This window comes from Pollicipes pollicipes, unplaced genomic scaffold (genome assembly GCF_011947565.3).
Source record: "Pollicipes pollicipes isolate AB1234 unplaced genomic scaffold, Ppol_2.1 Scaffold_2555;HRSCAF=2994_pilon_pilon_pilon, whole genome shotgun sequence".
Taxonomy (NCBI): domain Eukaryota; kingdom Metazoa; phylum Arthropoda; class Thecostraca; order Pollicipedomorpha; family Pollicipedidae; genus Pollicipes; species Pollicipes pollicipes.
In genome coordinates, this window is record NW_023596136.1 from 17,013,297 (window position 1) to 17,032,378 (window position 19,082).

Consider the following 19,082-nt stretch of genomic DNA (forward strand, 5'->3'; position numbering starts at 1 on the left):
AATGTAAACAAGGTAACTGGTGTCGCCTATGGGTGTTTCTACGTCGATATTCCATGTTTCACACCAAGAACTCCCACGCGAAACAAATGCGATGTGGATAAAGCCGCGGGTGCATAAAAAAATGCGAACCGGAGGAACGCAATCGGAACAACCGCGCGTACTGAGAAGTGTCATGCTACGAATTGCACATGGAAGCTTCGCGTACACCAAAGTTGCGGATCCATGCTTTTTGGATCCGAAGATTCACATACGACGATTGGTGCACGGGGGCTACTGCCACGAATATTTGCGCACAAGGAAGCGTGATACAAATATTTTACGTATTAAGTTTTGCGTACGAAGAAATGCGTTACGAATAAATGCGATGCAAACCTTTGCCACGCCACGTTTTGTCTGTCAACGTCAACTAGTAACCCAGGCAAGGGGATTCACGGAGACAGCATTCCGTTCGTGCGCTGATTCCCAGGTCATATAGTTTGGGAGGCCATTTGTCTGGCGTCTATTATATCTATATATATTATAGTCTGGCGGCCATTGGTCTCGCTGGTCGTGACAAATGAGTTGATGTAAGCTGATCACCTTTAATCTCTTTGCATTTGTATCTGAGGTGTCACCGGGAAAGACAATGTAATCTGAGAAGATGTTGGTAACAATGAACAGCACTAGTAGCGTTTGCGTAGCATGCATCCTGTGCCAAAGCATGCTGTTATTTTTGTTCCAGAAGACGAATGAATTCGATGCCGTAGCCACAAGCTTCTGAAAGTATCAGAAGCATACTTTAGGAGCTCACAGATGTCGAAAACTGTTGCAAGATGCTCCGACGTTGGGACGGTGCGATGGGCTGTGGTTGTGCGGCAGTCTGGGCCTGTTGTGGACAGGTTTTCCCCGGCCACTGCCTCCACTGACTGCGCCAGAGCCGGACCTGCACGGCTTCACCCGAAACGCGCTGCAGGGCCTCTCAGCTGTTCGCTGAAGTCGCTACCGCCTGCAAGCCGAGCTGTCGGGCTTACCGTGGCGCACCTAGCGAGATACAGCTCGCCGGCCGCACAGGCGCGCGGCTGACACATCGCCCGACACCGAGAATGCGACGATACAAACCTCAGCTCGCCTCTGACATGTCACTGTACTCATCTGAAACAGGTACCTTGTTTCACACCTAATAGTAGCCTTGGCTTCTCCCTCCCATGTGGCTCGGGCTCGTCTCTAATAGGTGCATTGGCTCGCGTCTAGTAGGTACATCGACTCACATATCGCAGGTGCCCCGGCCCACCTCTCTCGGGCGCGTCTGTCAACCCTTCTCAGGTGCTCCAGCCCACCTCTCCCAGGTGTCTCGGTCCACCTCTCCCAGGTGTCCCGGTCCACCTCTCCCAGGTGTCTCGGTCCACCTTTCCCAGGTGCCCCGGCCCACCTCTCTCAGGTGCCTCGGTCTACCCTTCCCAGGTGTGTCGGCCCACCCGTCCCAGGTGCCTCGGCCCACTTCTCCCAGGTATCTCGGTCCACCTCTCCCAGGTGTCCCGGCCCACCTCTAATATGTGCCTTGGCTCGCCTCTAATAAGAACATCGCCTCAACTCTCCCAGGTGTCTCGGTTCACCTCTCCTAGGTGTATTGACTCATCTCTAAGCGGTGTCCAAGCTCAGCTCTGGTTGCCGCCTCGACTCACATTTGACATTTGACTCAGCGTCGGCTCGCCTGGCGAGCGCCCGTCACCAGCCCCGGGCGTCGATATATCCGTGCCGTGTCACCCACTGGCACCCATCACCAGCTCGTGCCCGCACACTCACGCGCCGAAATGTCACGGCGGACCGCGCCAGCCACCGCCGGTGTCCGAACAGTGAACAGGTGACGAGGCTGTCACCCACCGCGACTGCTTACGTTTGCATCGCGCCATTAACGTGCCTGACGGGCCACAGGCTTTCAGTAATCTGATCAGGCGCCGATCTAAAGTATCTCAGCGGCACACTAGAACCACCGATGACGAAAGTGTACTGCAGACGAGCGCTAAAAAACACCCTCGCGTAGAGCACGTGAAAAGGACATGTCGAGCCGTGGCGGCGTGGAATCGCCTCCCTGCTGCCACGCGCCAGAGCAAAAACTTTAATGAGTTCAAGGGCAAAGCAATGCATTTCATCAAAGAGCTTACCTAAATTGACCAACTGGCCATGACGTGCAGGTACCGGTTGTATCACAAGTCGCTCATGTTTTATAACATCGTATGTGTATCGCTGGCGTTGCGTCTCATTTGCATGCGTTGCGTGTTCTGTGTTTATCTATGTAGTATGTACTGACGCGGCGTTAGAATAGCCAGTCGCTGGATTTCGCCAAGGTTCGCAATAGTAATAATAGCAAGGCGGCAGCCGTGCGAGCAGCGCCACCCAGCGCCAGCAGGGTTTGCCGCGGGAAGGCTCTCAGACTTCGGACAGCTGAAGTGAGACAAGCAGGCTGATGATGATGCATGGGTGTTGGAAAAGGGGACCAGGAGGCCATGCCTCCTCGCCCACTTTTCAAGATAGCGGACCAGCAATGCTAATGCACCCCCCCCCCTCAGCGCTTTTTCAGATATACGTTGCGTTTGCCTTATTTTTTCAGAACTTTTAACATGCACGCCATTTTACCTGGTTCACCAGCCATCTTCCTCAAGATGCATCTCTTTTTCGTCTGCCTATCGGCTATCACTTAGTGTCATAGCCACGGGGCCGGCAACGCGCGGCCCATGGAGACTGCAACGCTGGGCTTCGAAGATGTTCGGAGTTGCTAGTGCGCATGTTCAAAACCATGTTACATAATTCTTATCAGTAATAAATTCTGACCAAGTCTTGAATATTTTAAGACGAACATGGGCTAGTCATGCCAATAAAAATTTGGGACCCAGCCCCCCCCCCCCTGGGAGGGGCTGGGGTCCCAAATTTCGTTCCCATTTGGGACGCGCAGTGGTTAACGCGCCTGCGTTAACCACTGCGCGTCTGGCAAACCAGAGGTACGGGGCTCGATTCTCCGCAGTGCCCGCCCTTCCTGCCAGGGTGAGAGGCAAACGGCGCCAGAGAGTCTCAGCAGCTGGGTGTGTCGTAAAGCCCCAATGACATGCAGAACGGCGGGCGCCCCGCTGGCATGCAATGCGCCGCACACGTTGGCACGGTCACCTTGGCGCACCATCTCCGCCACGCTGCACCCTCTCAGGGCTTTTCATGCAGGCGTTTCCCAGGTCAGGTGCTGGTCAAGAAGTACACCCAATACCTTTACTGCTGTTGTTAAGGGGTGGGTAGGTCGACCAGAAATGGTTACGTGAAAGTTGCCGCCCTTTTGAATGCAAAATCGTGTGCCGATCAGAGTGAAGTTGGTCTTCTCGGGATCCAGTTTTAGACTGTTTCATTGGAACCAAACTTAGAAGCACTGCGTGAACCCATCGACGCGGGATTTGAGGTGGGACAGGCCGATGACGTCGGGTGTGGAACTATCGAGGGGCTGGGTTTCATCAGCTTAAGATAGGCAGCGGCCATGGGGAGGAAGCTGGAGAAGGCCGCCAATAAAGATCAGGAACAGGATTGGCCCGACCTGGGATCCCTGAGGCACACCGTGTGAGAGCGGTAACGGCTCAGAGTTGCTCGCCACCTGCCTCCGATCGTGCAAAGCGCTCCGGGACCATCCAGAGGTCATGCCACACCATTCCAGCTTGATCAGGACACCGTCGAAGCCCTTGCTTAGTTCGATCGTCGTGAGCAACGCGACTTGGCTGTTGTCGACGGCCCATGCGAGCCATATGACAGCGTCGAGCGCGGCGTCCTCTGTAGAAAAACGCGGCTGGTACACGTACTGCGACGGCTAAAGTACGTGATATTTGAGCAGATATGAGTCAAGTTGAACACAGACGACTTTTTCGGTAATTTTTGATAGCACACAGAGGACGGCGATTCGCTGAAAGCTGTTGAAAGCTGCTGAGTCATCTGATTTAATCACGGGAATGACACGAACAAATTTCCAGACATTGGAAAAAGTACATGAGATGATAGAACGGTTAACCAGGTGAAGTAGGTTTGAAACAATGCCCGGGAGGCACTTTCTGACAGCCAGCAGAGGGACACCATCGGCGCCGAGAGCTCTGGACGCGCTCAGACGGCCGATGACTGCGGACAGCTTGGATAAGGTAGCCGGGCGCAGCCCGAGGGCGGAGGCGCAGACGCGGTACGGTCGCGGGCCGGCCGGGGAGCTGAGCGGCATTGCCGTGTGCTCCTCGGCCGCGGCGGTCTGGGAGTGAGAGCGTAGCCACGTGCAGCTCGGCCGGTGAGAGTGTATGGCAGCTCGGCGGCATATATATATATATATATATATATATATATATATATATATGTATATGTGTATGTGTATGTGTATGTGTATGTGTATGTGTATGTGTATGTGTATGTGTATGTGTATGTGTATGTGTATGTGTATGTGTATGTGTATGTGTATGTGTATGTGTATGTGTATGTGTATGTGTATGTGTATGTGTATGTGTATGTGTATGTGTATGTGTATGTGTATGTGTATGTGTATGTGTATGTGTATGTGTATGTGTATGTGTATGTGTGTGTGTGTGTGTGTGTGCGTGCGTGCGTGCGTGCGTGCGTGCGTGCGTGCGTGGTGCGTGCGTGCGTGCGTGCGTGCGTGCGTGCGTGCGTGCGTGCGTGCGTGCGTGCGTGTGTGTGTGTGTGTGTGTGTGTGTGTGTGTGTGTGTGTGTGTGTGTGTTGGAGTATTGGAGTATTTCGGGAGCAGGTTTTCTCTAACACAGTGTTGGTTCCACATCACAGAATATTCCGCGTTCATGACCTTCTTAGCCGTTTGCTCAAGTCTTCGTATCGACCAGTCATAAACGCGGAATATAATGTATGCAATGCACAGCCAACTATATGTCTTATATTAATACATGTATATATATATATATATATATATATATATATATATATATTGAGGCACTCAGCTCACACGAAAAAGCCACCAAACATTGTTGCTTGCCTAGATACGCTAAGCGAAGACAACTCAAGTTTTCAGACTGTATTTCGTGGCTCATTCATACGATTCTTACGCATAGATCGCGGAGTCGTTGAAAACACGGGTCAAAAATAATCTTGATCTTAAAGTATTGCCCTCATGTCTAGCATCTTGCAGCGAACCGCGCCCCACACAGCTATAAATGGTAACTATCATGCAGCGGCACCGTATTAACCAGCGTGCAACTGCGTCGTAATGGTAACCATCGCGCAACCGCATCACAATGGTAACCATCGCGCAACTGCGTCGTAATGATGACCATCGTGCAACCACATCGTAAGAAGCGATGCTACGAACTGAGGTTTTGTTACCATGATAATGCACGTTATATTCATTTTTGTCCAGCATCCTCGGAGTCGGCCGCCGCGTATGCACGCTGTCAATGGCCAAAATCTGGGTACTACAGCATATCTCACTACTTTTGCGTGCCATATCGCGAACCCCAAAACGAGGCCAAACCGTAGCATGACTTGATCGCACGCATTCGTAGCGCATAATGGCATGGGCGGCGATGGCTGGCGATGCCTGTGGAAGCAATGGCGGGTGCCTGTAGACATTTTCTCCATTTTGGTTAGACTTACGTTTCAGTGACACTATGCTATTTCTTTAACGTTGGACTTGTTCTCGCAGCAACAAAAAATGCCAGGACGGACGCAAAAACGCTTTCATCGCTGTTATTACCGCGCAACTAACCCATTGCGGTCTGAAAACGCGTTCTTTTTGCTGATGCACAGCCTTTATTTTGCCTGCCTTGCTAACACCTTCCCCAGTCAAGAATAGACGCGTCAATGTGGCTCCCTGCGCGTTGTCGGCGGCAACTCACTGACGTATCTCTGACTCTGACTGAGATATATGAAGCAGATTAAAGTCGGATGATCATCACACGCTACCTCCAGTCCACCGTACAAGAGCGGGGTCACACCTCGCGCAGCTACCGGTGCTGAGGTTCGGTGGCCGCCGTCCCCTCGGCGCCGGGGCTCTCCGCGGCCATGTCACTCGCCCCCTTGGACGCCACGCTATCCCGTAGTTCGGCCGTCTGGCCGGCAGGTGGCTCTGGGGCGGCGGCCGCCGCCAGGTCGGCGCGCGCCTCGGCCGCCAGCTGCTGGTACTTGTTATGTCTGTACTGCTTGCGCGCCTCGTCCAGCAGTACGTTGTGCAGGAGGTGTCGGTTGGCGCGCGCGTCCGGCTTCAGCGGCGGAAACGGATTCTCTGTGGACGGACAGAGCACGCTGAGCGAATCCGTAGAGTGTTCAATCGCATATCGAAAACTTTTGCAGATTGACTGCAAGCTGCATACTGCAGACTGCGAATTCTGTAGTCGGTCAGCGATGGAAGACTAAAAGGTGCCCCATGCAGGCCCACCCGGTCACAAAGTGAGGGCCAAGAGCTTAAGTACCTGGTCCGGAACGCTTGATGAAACCAGTCTGCGTAATATTCTGATGAACTCAGTTGCTACGCGTAAGTACTACTTCTGGGTTCTCTTTACCGGCACTTTGCGAGCCTGCAGACTGAAATGTGACGCTTCCAGGTCTGCCACAGCTGACTGACTGCCGAATCGGCGGCGAGTCCACAGCCAGTACACAAGGTGTGTGAAAGGGCCTTCCTTCGCCAGAGCCCTAAGTCAAAACAACACCAACCACCCAGCTAATGGGCTTCCTATAAATTCTCACCACACCACGAAATTCGACATCCTTAAGTGCGCATGAACATAAGTGCGCTTTTCCGCTCGTTTTACAGTTTCACGTGTGAAGTAAACCACACCGTGTATATTGGCTTGATGTCTACGACATGATAATGCATGGTAGATGAAATTTATTATAGAGAGGATCTCAAATAAAATATCACGAAACTATGACAAACGACATGCACAACACATACCAGTCTTTACCTTTCAATTCTAGTACACCTTTTGGTGCACCCTTGTCATTTTCCCTGTACATCGGTGGCAATCGGTGCAGACTGGTGTAACTGGTCCTGTACTCAGCGTATCTTGGAGCGAGCACCTAAAAACAGCAGAACATTTCAAGAAATGATAACAGTCCGGATAAAGAGACCCATAATCAGCACATAACGAAAGACATCAGCACTACCACAAAATCACCTCTGCCCACTGTCTCACCCGCTGAGAGGCTGGTAGGTACCAAAGATCTCCAACCAGGCCAATTACCACGCACAGCATACGATTCAGCAGGTATAGATGAGGCTCATTGGGTTTTTATATATGGCAGTAACTTATCTGACAAACATTGAAGCATTTCTCAGAGCAGAGCACTACGGCGATTGTGGGGTCCCAGACCTTTCCTAGCCGACTTGCTTCGACACAACGCGGTGGCGGCTGGGAGAGGTCGGGGCAGGCGGGGGTCGTCCTGCTGCTGGATTAACGCCGGGCCAACCGGCGCCCACGACGTAGGCTTGGCGAGCATGGTCTGACATCAAACCCGCTTCCGTTCGAAGACGACCCCAAGGACACGCCCTCGCTCTGACCGCAGCGGCTCTTCGTCCAAAGCCATGACACTCCCACTAAGCATGCGCGTCATGGCGGTGACCCGACGGCAAGCACGTTATTAAGGCTGCCCAACGGGGCCGAAAGAATGAAGCCTTTCGTCACGGTGGTGAATAAATGTGATGCTATTCAATGGATGAAACAACAGGTAAGGACGTTTAAACCCATGCAGGCTGCATCCGTACCACCTCAAACGCATGTGGTGTGGTGCGATGGTTCAGACGCGCGTGACGCAATGACTTAGACCTGGGATTACTACCTGACACATGACATCCAAAATCATCACACATCTGTGAACACTTCACAAATTTTGAGATAGGCATTAGATCGCATGTATACTCTATGCTTAAAGGGTATGTTTCACGTCCGAAGCCATTGGAGTGAGCAGCAGATATGATGAAATAAGCTCACCAATAGCAGCAATTAACTATTGGTACACTTTTAAGCAGGAAAGATTACTATAGACGACACCATTTCTCGATTTAGTAAGTCTTCCAATCGTCATTGTTTTATTGCGTCATCGTATCCTGCACAACAATAAATGAAAACCAACTGAACGTCGTCATATCTGGAAAGCGTGCTAACGAACGCTAGACATGAACGACTCCATAATGATATTTTTGTGGTCTTGTTTGCAGCATGACCAATAGAATGACAAGATTTGAATGGCATTATTATGGCGTCACGGGTGCCTGGGTCACCTTGAAATAGCATCCTCGAAATCGTCCGCACTTCTTCGCGGGCGCCTTGCTCAGAAACTAGAGAGGTTTAGGTCTTAAGGACAGCGTTGTGAACTGCACTGGTTGATCTTCAAAATGGCTATTTCAGTTAAAAACCCCACACAACTGTGAAACACCCCCTTTCACACAAAACGTAGCCCCTGATTTACCACATAAACAGCCTTACCTTGAACAGTTTATGAATGAGTTGCTTCTCATTCAACCAGAAGTTTGCCATGTCCATTACATGAGGATCTTTGTCACCATGCCTTACAGCTTCCTGAATCAGCTGAGGAAGAACAAACAAGTTCAGATGAAAGGTGTACTAAGTAAGGGTATGCTTACAAATGCATCTTGATCACTACTCATTTAATATTCAGCATTTCCTTTAAAGTTTTTGAAATGCACACCACATACTTTTGCAAATCAGCCATTCATCAAGGCGACCAAAGCAGTGATTGCTGTCACCAGTGCTGCCACAGCTACATTTTAGCACAAGCCAGAAGCCGCGGACGAGCGCTCCAACGATCTATATCCGAGACCTTCCACACTCAGCTGAACACACATCCGGCCATCCACAAATGCTTGTGCCACTTCCCACTGTTCCCAGTGTTCCACTGACGTCGGCCAGCTCCGCCGGGCCAGTGCGCACTCACCCGCTCGGCGTACCCGCGCGCCTCGTCCAGCCGGTCGAGCGGCATCTCGACGCGCTCATCGCGCACGAGCGCCGTCACTGTGCCGCGCAGGTTCTTCAGCCGGCCGTACGAGCCCTCCGGGTTGCGCAGCTTGCGGTAGGTGGGCCGCACGGGCACGCGCAGCTGCGGTATCAACCGGCCCAGCTGCGACATGGCTGAGGAGCAGACACCAGGTCAGCTGCCAGCTTGAAAGGAAATGGTTGATGCCATTTCTTCAAATATATTGTTTCTGGTTGTACATGACGTGGATCACTCACATCCTTATAACTTACAGGCTAATAAATCAACAAGTGAATCATATTGTTGTTAGTTAAGTAGCTATTGAGCTAAATAATTTGGATAGCACTGCAATACAGAAGCTAGATACATGTTAGGCATCTGCCAATACATATCCCACACAAAAATATGTATTTCAAGACCACCTTACATGCACACAGCATTATCTTTTTACACATGCACACAACCCATGGCAGTGTCCACTGTTAGCAGACATACACAAGGAAGAAGAACATAGGCCAGCACTCTGTGCCCTATTTTGGAAATGTAGATGCCTGGAAACAGACCAAAAAACTAGGAGGACCTCAAGTGCCCCAACTCAGGTTTTCTCTCTGTCATGCCACAATGTCAATGTCAAAAATCAAAGCCACAACACCAAGAGGCCCTTTAAACACAACCAAGATCGGCCTATGCCTGTTGCCCTCAAAAGGCACAGTTGGGTGCCAGTGAGGGTGCCAACCCTAGGGGTCTGGCACCATCCATATAAGAATCATATTGCCACTTAAGCCTCAAATGCAATGAGCAAAGTTGTGTTGCCTTGCATGCACCAGTGACCTGCAGTATATGGCACATGACATGACATATATGGTATGATACAGGCCTTAGCCTTTACACACATTTGTTTGGGCACTCCATGTGCATTTAGGATTGCAGACTTTCTCAGAGCATTATGTTGCACACCTGGTGGCAACATGCATTCCCTGAACATAACATCCTAGTGTGAGTTTTCCATTCATAATGTTGAAACTCTTTGTTGTTTGTTGAAAACTCTAATTTAAATTTTTGACATGGATAACTGAAAAGATGGCACTTGCTTCCCCCACAGGCCAGTCAATTTATTACACCCAACTACATAAATATGTGAAGGATTCAGCCAGGTTATTTCTTCTCAGGATCACAGGCATCATCAGTTAAGGGTGATAATATATTGATAATATCAGGGCAGATCATATTTCTCTACCCCAAAGCTTGTGTAGCAGTCAGGGCTTAGCTGAGCAGGTGCGATCAGCTGAGCAGTTCTGGCGGGCACAGGGAGGTGCCAGGATAGGGGTGTGGCGAGAGTTGCTGAGATTGGAGATTGCCTGGTGTTTGGAATAACAAAATATTTTTGAAGACAGACTGACTTTTTGAACAAGTAAAAACCAGAACGAACACGAGCATAACACATGCATTATCCTTAGCACCAGCCACATTCCCACTGTGTTGATACTTAAGCCACCCAAATAATAGTGTTGCCCAGGCCTCTGAGGCAATGGTCTGTACTCTGCAAAAAAGCTCATTCACTACCCTGGAAGTCTGCACACCATTTATGTGCTGAAACTTTCTCAGGCTAGGCAATTTGTGCTGAAAATGAAAATGATTTTTTAATGAAAAAAATTGAGCATCATGCTTTAAGGCCTATCAGAAAAATACTAAGCATTCATTTCTTCAAGCATTTATCCTTAATGCAATAAAATTGGGGGTGCTTATGCACCACACCTCAAGTGCTTGGATTAATGGATTCACAGCATATTAAGTTTTTATTAAATGTTCTTGCCATGTCTGACACATTGCAGTAGTGTGTTTTTTGCAGTAAGGAGCCCCTCACAACACCCCTCTTCAGGGTGCTAGAATGGGAGCAGTCGCCAACATCCTCACTGACATTTGCCCTACCTATCAGAATAAAACTGTCTATATGGGATAAAATTTCTACTGACAACATCTAATATTGCCACAGATGCATGTGGCACCACAGCACAGGCAAAAATGCATGGCCAACTGACAAAAACGAACCTGTGCTTGTGTTTGACAATGGTTCGTTATTCTGTACACGCAAATGTGACTGCAAACCAACAACGAGTACTCTCCAAGACGACGGCACTTTCTTTCAGGTTACTCAAAGCTGGGTGAAAATCATACGATTTTCTTGAAAGCTGGACGATACGTTACTCAACAGATATTGTTTCCGAAAAAATATGCAAGACCCAACACCCCACCCATATCACGCAACATGCCACCAATAACAGCGCCCGCCCACGAACTGCAGTACGTCTGCTCAAGGAAGTGTGTTCGTGTATACACGCATCAGCTGATGATGACGCCATTGCGAAGCGATTTGGGCTTCTTGCGGGAAGCGGAAACGAGTGGAAATGAATGTTTGAAAAAGTACTGTGCCCGGACGTAGTTTCGCAAAGTGAGCTAGGAGAAGGGCTCAGAATCATGTAAAAGTATAAAAACCGTATCCCCAAATTTTTGCTGCAAAATTTGTATTTTCGTCTTTCCGGCTTTGGCCCACCTTCCTCTCAAAGTCGGGAAGGCTGGATGCCATGTTGGGGGAGAGGGGGGGGGGGGGGGGTAAAGCTCCTTCGCTGAGCGCTGAATAGGAAACTAAACCATTGTGCCGTACTTTCCAAGTTGCTGCTTTTCCAAACGTCTCAACTGTTAATGGAAGCCCGGGATTCACGGAGGGCATGCCAGCAGCTAATGAAGTCACTGGTGACACAGCCTGCACGCACAAATGAAATCTGTCAAAAGCTGTGATTGACGTCACCAACACGCGAAACGCGCGGAGTGTGAAATAGCGTCTAGAGAGAAAGCATCACGCGCCACATAAATCTACCTACACGTTGACGGCAAGGTGAGGATGGGGCCGTGTCGAAGCATCCGAAACCCAGTATGGAGGGCCCTGAAAGACCAACCGTACCCCAGCAGGCTATCAGATGGCCCCCGACAGGAGCGTGGAGCCCTAGATTCAAATACCAAAACCCAATGTGCAGGGCCCACCAACAATCCAGTGTGCCCGAGCAGGTTAACAGATCTCCAAGTGCGCAAGGCCCTCCATTCCAATAGGAAGCACCCAAGACCCAATTTGGAGGGCCCGAGCGACCGAGTATACAGAAGCAGGTGAACAGACCGCCCCCGACAACGGATCAAACGCACTGCGGAACGGCACCCGTCTGTACCACACCTTGTGCTCCGTATCAATAGACGTGACATTGTACACCCAGCTGACGTAGCAAATGAAATCGTCCGCGCATTTTCCGAACGGTGTGGTAACAGCAATGCCGTCCCACAGTCATACGTCACCGGATCCGCTGCGAGGCATCCCCTGTCGACTTCACCACGACGGAACAGATGTCGTACAACCGACCTTTTACAATGGCCGAACTAATTTCCGCGATCGGATCGCTGCGCAATGTGGCAGAGCGTCCGGATCTAGCTCACAACGCCACGCTTAAGTAACTCCCCACTTCAGTAGTTGAGGCCCTCTTGGCAACGTACAACAAACTCTGGGCGAATGAAGGTTTTCCGGAGTCTTGGCGTGAATCACACATTGTCCCTATGCTTAAGCCTGGCAACAGTGGGGCTGACCCTGCCGACTATCGCCTTATCTCACTGACATTATGCATTTGTAAGTTGATGGAACGTATGGCAAATGTACGTTTGTCGTGTTTTTTGGGGCGGTACAACGTTTTACGGCTGCTCAATGTGGATTTGGGAAAAATCGCAGTACTATTGACCATCTTATGGCTCTCGACTCAAACATCCGCACCAGTTTTAGGGAAAAACGAGATGTTGGCGCCGTGTTTTTTATGCTGAAAAACCTATGATACGACGTGGCGTTACGGCATCCTGAAAAAATTATTCCATTATGGCATTCGAGGAGCCATGGGCACGTTTTTAGCGAACTTTATGGCCGATCGTTTTTTTCAGAGTTCGTGTTGGCTCACACTTTTCGGATAGGTACCAACAAGATAATGGTGTGCTCCAAGGCAGTGCTCTGGGCGTTGCTTTGTTCGCTGTAATGATAAACGATCTTGGTGACTCCCTTCCAAAGTTGGTCAGTCGCTCTCTCTTCGTGGATGATGTCGCCACCTGGTACGCCTCGTCAAACTTTGCTTCTTTGAAGCGTCGCTTGCAGTTGGCTGTGATCAGCCTGGAAAGATGGAGTGTTGTAAACGAACACCGCTTCTCAACCTCGAAAACAGTCGCTATGCACTTTTGCAGACGACGTCGTCAATGCCCCGCCATGACTTTAAGGCTATACGGTCAGACCATCCCGAACGAATCCAGTACCCGCTTCCTGGGTCTGCAGTTTGATAATCATTTAACGTATGGGTCACATCTGAAAACCCGACGTGATACTGCTTTAAAGCATTGAACATATTGAAGTATGTGTCTCGAACATGTTATGGAGCGGACAGAAAAACACTGTTTCTGCTATACCGCTCACTTATAGGTTCGAAACTTGACTATGGCTGTTTTATTTATGACCGCGCGCCGGGTTCCTGCAAACGTTTGTTAGACACCGTGTACCATACCGCATTACGCATTGTGACGGGGGCACTCAGGACGTCGCCAGTTGCTAGCCTTACCGTGGAAGTTAATGAAGCCGCGTTGGCACTGAGAAGGGAAATGCTTGGCCTATAGTACTTTTGCAAGCTGGCTCAATTTCCGAACCATCCGACCCACTGAGCATTTGTTTCACGTGATGTGGAAAGCAAGTTCCAAAGTAGCGGAAGGCCGCCCGCTGTTCCATTTGGTGTCCATATGGAGAAGCTGTTCGGGGAAAGCGACATAAGTCTGCGTGGTGTGCTAAGATCACGTCCTGGCTTAGTGCGTCCATGGGAGCTAATCTCACCAAAAGTGGATGTATCCCTTTGATGCACCAGCAAACAGAGAGCGATCCTACGCTACTTAAGATCGAAGGCTCTGGAGCACATCGGGTCGTACATAGGTTTTCAAGCCACATATACTGACGGGTCCAAAACGCAGGTGGGCGTTGGTGCCGCGTTTGTAAATGACCAAGCCACCCGGCCCTTTTCTTTACCGAAACACGCCTCAGTTTACACGTCCGAGCTCGTTGCAATCAGTAAAGCCCTATGCTTCATCGAAGTTGGTGAGAGCAGCTCACACGTGATCTTATCCGATTATTTGAGCAGCCTGTTGGCCCTGACAGTCTTTTATCCACCTTGTCCCATTATACAGGATATTTTAGTTCGCCTGACAACGTTGTATCTTGCTGCTAAAACTGTCGTCTTATGTTGGATACCGAGTCATGTGGTTATCGCAGGTAACGAGCGTGCTGACGCGGCCGGAAAACGGACAGCGCGTGCACCTCGCACCCGTTCTTTACCCTTGCCGGCAAGGGACTTTTACCCTGCCATTGCGACCTTTGTGAAGGAGAAATGGCAACGCGGATGGGACACCTTTGTAAGCGATAAGTTAAGGGTGATCAAGCCACAATTGGATCCATGGCCGTCAAGCTCACGTAAGTTGGGACGCGGACAAGTAACCCTCAGCAGATTACCAGTTGGCCACACGCACGCAACACATAGCTGCCTTTTGTGTGGTGGAGAACGGCCTAAATGCCCTTGTTGTGATGCGCCACTCACGGTTCGCCACGTTGTTTACTCCTGCCTACACCTCAACGAAGAGCGGGCACTTAACTCCGGACGAAATGTGTCAGGTCTTACCTTTTCAGACCTTATTGGTGACGATTCTCGCATGCTTGGCACCTGACAGCTGTTTTCATTTTTGAGAACCGTAGGATTCACAGCCATTGATACACCTCGGTAAACACTTAGCTATTATGCCCGCAAAATGACCCCAGAAGTCGGCGCACCCTAAAATTCCAATCATCACAATCGCCTCCCGACAAGACCTGGAGCCCTAAGCTAATGACAGAGAATTGAAGGGACCCTACACCAAAGAAGCAGGCAGATGGTCATATGGTTAATGTGTTCTGGTAGGCAAACCGAGACCAACGTGGGTGGATGTCCGTGAAGTTAGCGATTTATTCATCGATTTTTTCAGCGACGACTTCTGATTACTCTGAAAAAGGGTCTTAAGGTCAATTATGGCATGAGAACACCAAAAACTACCCTTATTTTGCAGTATACCGTGACCTTCAAGGTCAAAAGCTGGGTCAAAGGACGGAGAGCTCGATATCACCCAAAAAACTACCGGACGATTTTTTTCTTACAAACATCAAAATGTTCACCGCAGAAGGAACTAGCGTCCCTCAAAAAGTCCTCACCTCTCAAATTTACCATTCAAGGTCAAACATGGGCTCAAAGGATGGGAAACTCCATATCAACCAAAAATTTCCGGTCAATATTTAACTAACAAACATCAGAATATTCACCGCAAAAATAATTAGCGTCCGTGAAAAGTCCTCACCTCTCAATGTCACCCTTCAAAGTCAAACTTGGGCTCTAAGAACGGGGAAATCCGCATCATCTAAAAATTACCGGCCGATTTCAAACTTAAAAACACCAGGGTATTCACCATACAAAGAACCAGCGTCCACCAAAAAGCCCTGACCTCTCAAGGTCGCCCTTCAAGGTCAAACGCAGGCTTAAAGGACAGGGAACTCCAAGTCACCAAAAAATTACTGGCCGATTACAGCCAGTAAAAAAACTTACAGATATCAGAAAATTCAGCTCAGAAAGAGTAGCATCCGTCAAAAAGTCCTGATCTCTTAAGGTCACCCTTAAAGGTCAAACGTGGGCTCAAATGACGGGGAACTCCATTTTACCCAAAAATTATAGGTCGATTTTTAACTTGCAAACATCAGAACATTCTCCACAGAAAGAACTAGCGTTTGTAAAAAAGTCCTGATCTCTCAAGATCACTTCTCAAGGTCAAACGCGGGCTCAAAGGACGGTGAACTCCATATTACCAAAAAATTACCAACCGATGTTCAGCTTACAAACATTAAAATATTCACCACAGAAAAAAAAACTAGCGTCCGTCTAACAGTCCAGACCTCTCAAGGTCACCCTTCAAGGTCAAGAACGGGCTCAAAGGATTTGGAGCTCCATATCATCAAAAAATCACCGGCCGGTTTTAAACTTGCATGCATCATGATATTCACCACAGAAAGATGTAGCGTCCGTCCAAAAGTCCTGGCTTCTCAGTTTCGTTCTTCAAGATCAAAGGCGGGCTCAAAGGACGGGATCTCCATATCACCCAAAAATTACCGGCCGCTTTTCCCGTCCTTCTTCCCGTTCCCGTCCGAGTTTCCCGTCCTTTGAGCCGCGTTTGATCTTGAAGGTGACTGAGAGGTCTGGACTTTTTGACTGAAGTTAGTTCTTTCTGTAGTGAATATTCTGATGTTTGTAAGTTAAAAACCGCTCGGTAATTTTTGGGCGATATGAAGTTCTTCGCCTCTTGAGCCCGCGTTTGACCTTGAAGTCCAGCCTTGAGAGGTCGGATTGTTTGACGGGCGCTAGCTATTTCTATAGTGAGTATTCCGATCTTTGAAGTCAAAAATCGGCCGGCAATTTTTGGGCGATATGGAGTTTCCTGTTTTCTGAGCCCGCATTTGACCTTGAAGGGTGACCTTGAGTGATCAGGAATTTTTGACGGACGGTACCTCTTTCTGTGGTGCATATTCTGATGTTTGTAAGATAAAAATCGGCCAGTAATTTTTGGGTGATATGGAGTTCTTCGCCTCCTGAGCCCGCGTTTGACTTTGAGGGGTGACCTTGAGAGGTCAGGACTTTTTCACGGACGCTAGCTTTTTCTGTGGTGAATATTCTGATATCTGGAAGCTAAAAATCGGCCGATAATTTTTGGGTGATATCGGGTTTTCCGTCCTTTAGGTTCTTGTTTGACCTTGAAGTGTGGCCTTGAGAGGTCAGGAGTTTTTGACGGATGCTACTTCTTTCTGTGGTGAATATTCTGATGTTTGTAAGGCTAAAATCGGCCGGTAAGTTTTTGGTGATGTGGAGTTCCCGGTGCTTTGAGCCTGCGTTTGACTTTGAAGGGTGACCTTGAGAGGTCTGGACTTTTTGACGGACGCTAGTTCTTTCTGCGGTGAATATTCTGATGTTTGTAAGTTTAAAATCGGCCGATAATGTTTGGGTGATATAGAGTTCCCCGTCCCTTGAGCCCGCGTTCGACCTTGAAGGGTGACCTTGAGAGGTCAGAACTTTTTAACGGACGCTAGTTATTTCTTTGGGGAATATTCTGACGTTTGTAAGTTCCAAATCTACTGGCATTTTTAGGGTGATATGGAGTTTTCCGTCCTTTGAGCCCGCGTTTGAGCTTGAAGCGTGACCTTGAGATATCAGGACTTTTTGACGGACGCTAGTTCTTTCGGTGGCGAATGTTTTGATGTTTGCAAGTTTAAAATCGGTCGGTATTTTTTTTTTTGATGATATGGAGTTCCCCGTCCTTTGAGCACGCGTCTGACCTTGAATAGTGACCTTGAGAGGTCAGAATTTTTGACGGATGACTCTTGCGCTTGTGAATATTTTGATGCTCATAGTTCTCAAATCGGCCGGTATTTTGGGGGTGATATTGAGTTCCCCGTCCTTTCACCTAGCTTTTGACCTTGAAAGCCACAGGATATTGCAATATAAGTGTCATTTTTGGTGCTCTCATGCCGCAATTGACCTTCACATCCTTTTTCAGAGAAATCGCAACTCATCGCTGAAAAAATCGCTGAATAAATTGCTAACTTTACGGACATTGTGGAGGCCCCGTGGGCGACTGACAATACCCCGACAGGTTAACATGTGGGGCCCTGGCTTTAGCGTATAGAGCCTTTGGGGCGAGCGAAAATAATCCGCGGAACCCCCTGACTGTGCAAAGAAATCAAGAACAACGTAGAAGGCTCCTTGACGATCGGATTGACCCTGCAAGTAGACATATAGGGCCCCCGGAAACAGCGTAGAGCCCATAGACACCGTAATAACATAGGGGACCACTTCCCAATTAGCTACAAAACCGGGGCCAGTGATTTACACTGGTCGGGGGCCCCTGTTTCTGTCAGGGTTCCTCAGCGCCTAACAAAGGGCCCTGTGCTCGCAAGGAGTGCCGACCTGACAAAGGTCAGTGTTCGATAGGGCCCGAAGAGGGGCCCGACTGGCCCACCGGTACCTACGATCAAAGGCCCCGTTGGAGGGCATGATGACCTGAAGGACTGACGGTAGGTTATATAAAGAATCGCGGCCCGTAAGGTCGCGACCTGAAATATCAGTCAGAGGTTCTCTTGTACCGTTTGAGGACCCCTGAGACAATGCGGGCGTCTAAGTCGACTAGACACCGCGAACGCCGAACAGTTGGCTCCATGTGCATCTCAACCCTTCGGGCCCATTTTTCCAACACATGCGAGGCCGATGACCACAAGTTACATTGGGCCGGGTCCCTGAAACAATAGCTGGCGCTCCTGTGTCAGTCAGAAGCCCACAGCGCCAACCAGGGGTTCATGTGTCGGTTAGTGGCCCCTAGTCGGTCACGGGCTTTGTTTGAGGAGGTCCGAAGAGGGACCGAAGGGCCCCTCGGAATCCAAGATTAAGGGCCGGATTGGACAGCGCCCCCCCCCCCCCCCCCGTAATTACATGACCTGCAATTCCAGTCAGAGGGCTTCTCTTGAAGCCCTCTTATCAGGTGTATATATCCCTATCATACAGGCCTCAACATGGAGTCAAACAGCCGGCTCTATGTCTGTCTGGGCACTTGAGACCCATTTCCCAAGCAGGAATCAGACTGGGGTCCGCAATTCACAATGTTTTGGGTCTCTGACGTAAAAGGGGCTCCGGTGTCGGTAAAGGGTCACGGTGCCGAACAGTGCCTAACAAAGACCTTGACCTATTGAACAGAACAGTGCCTAACAAGTGTCTTGTGGCGGCAAATGATCTCGAGTCGGTCAGGAGCGGTATTTGAGGGAACTCGAAGAGGGGCTAGGGGTCTCTCGAGACCAAAGATCGAGGGTTCGATTGTTAGACTGAAGGGCCCGAAGGGCTGGCTTTAGGTCGCATTAAGGACCCCGCCCGTAGGATCGTGACCTCAAATGTCAGTGAGCCAGTCTCTTGCATCGATTTGGGACCCCTTTGAGACGGAGCGATTTTCTATTTCGGCTCGATATTACCAA

The 19,082-nt window shown here is 49.6% G+C and overlaps 1 protein-coding gene across 2 annotated transcripts; it reads right to left on the reverse strand.

The window, feature by feature from the left end:
• Nucleotides 1–5,032: 5,032 nt before the first annotated feature.
• On the reverse strand, nucleotides 5,033–11,226 carry mRpL17 (mitochondrial ribosomal protein L17). 2 transcript variants are annotated; one of them, XM_037234454.1, is made up of 5 exons: nucleotides 11,212–11,226; nucleotides 8,903–9,096; nucleotides 8,434–8,535; nucleotides 6,913–7,027; nucleotides 5,033–6,233 (listed from the first exon to the last, which is right to left on the reverse strand). In XM_037234454.1, exons 2-5 carry the CDS (start codon nucleotides 9,092–9,094, stop codon nucleotides 5,956–5,958), a joined length of 687 nt encoding a protein of 228 aa, XP_037090349.1. In that variant the 5' UTR covers nucleotides 9,095–9,096; nucleotides 11,212–11,226; the 3' UTR covers nucleotides 5,033–5,955. The 2 variants fall into 2 exon arrangements, with proteins under 2 accessions (XP_037090349.1, XP_037090342.1); XM_037234447.1 differs by having other exon boundaries at nucleotides 10,991–11,226.
• Nucleotides 11,227–19,082: the final 7,856 nt, after the last annotated feature.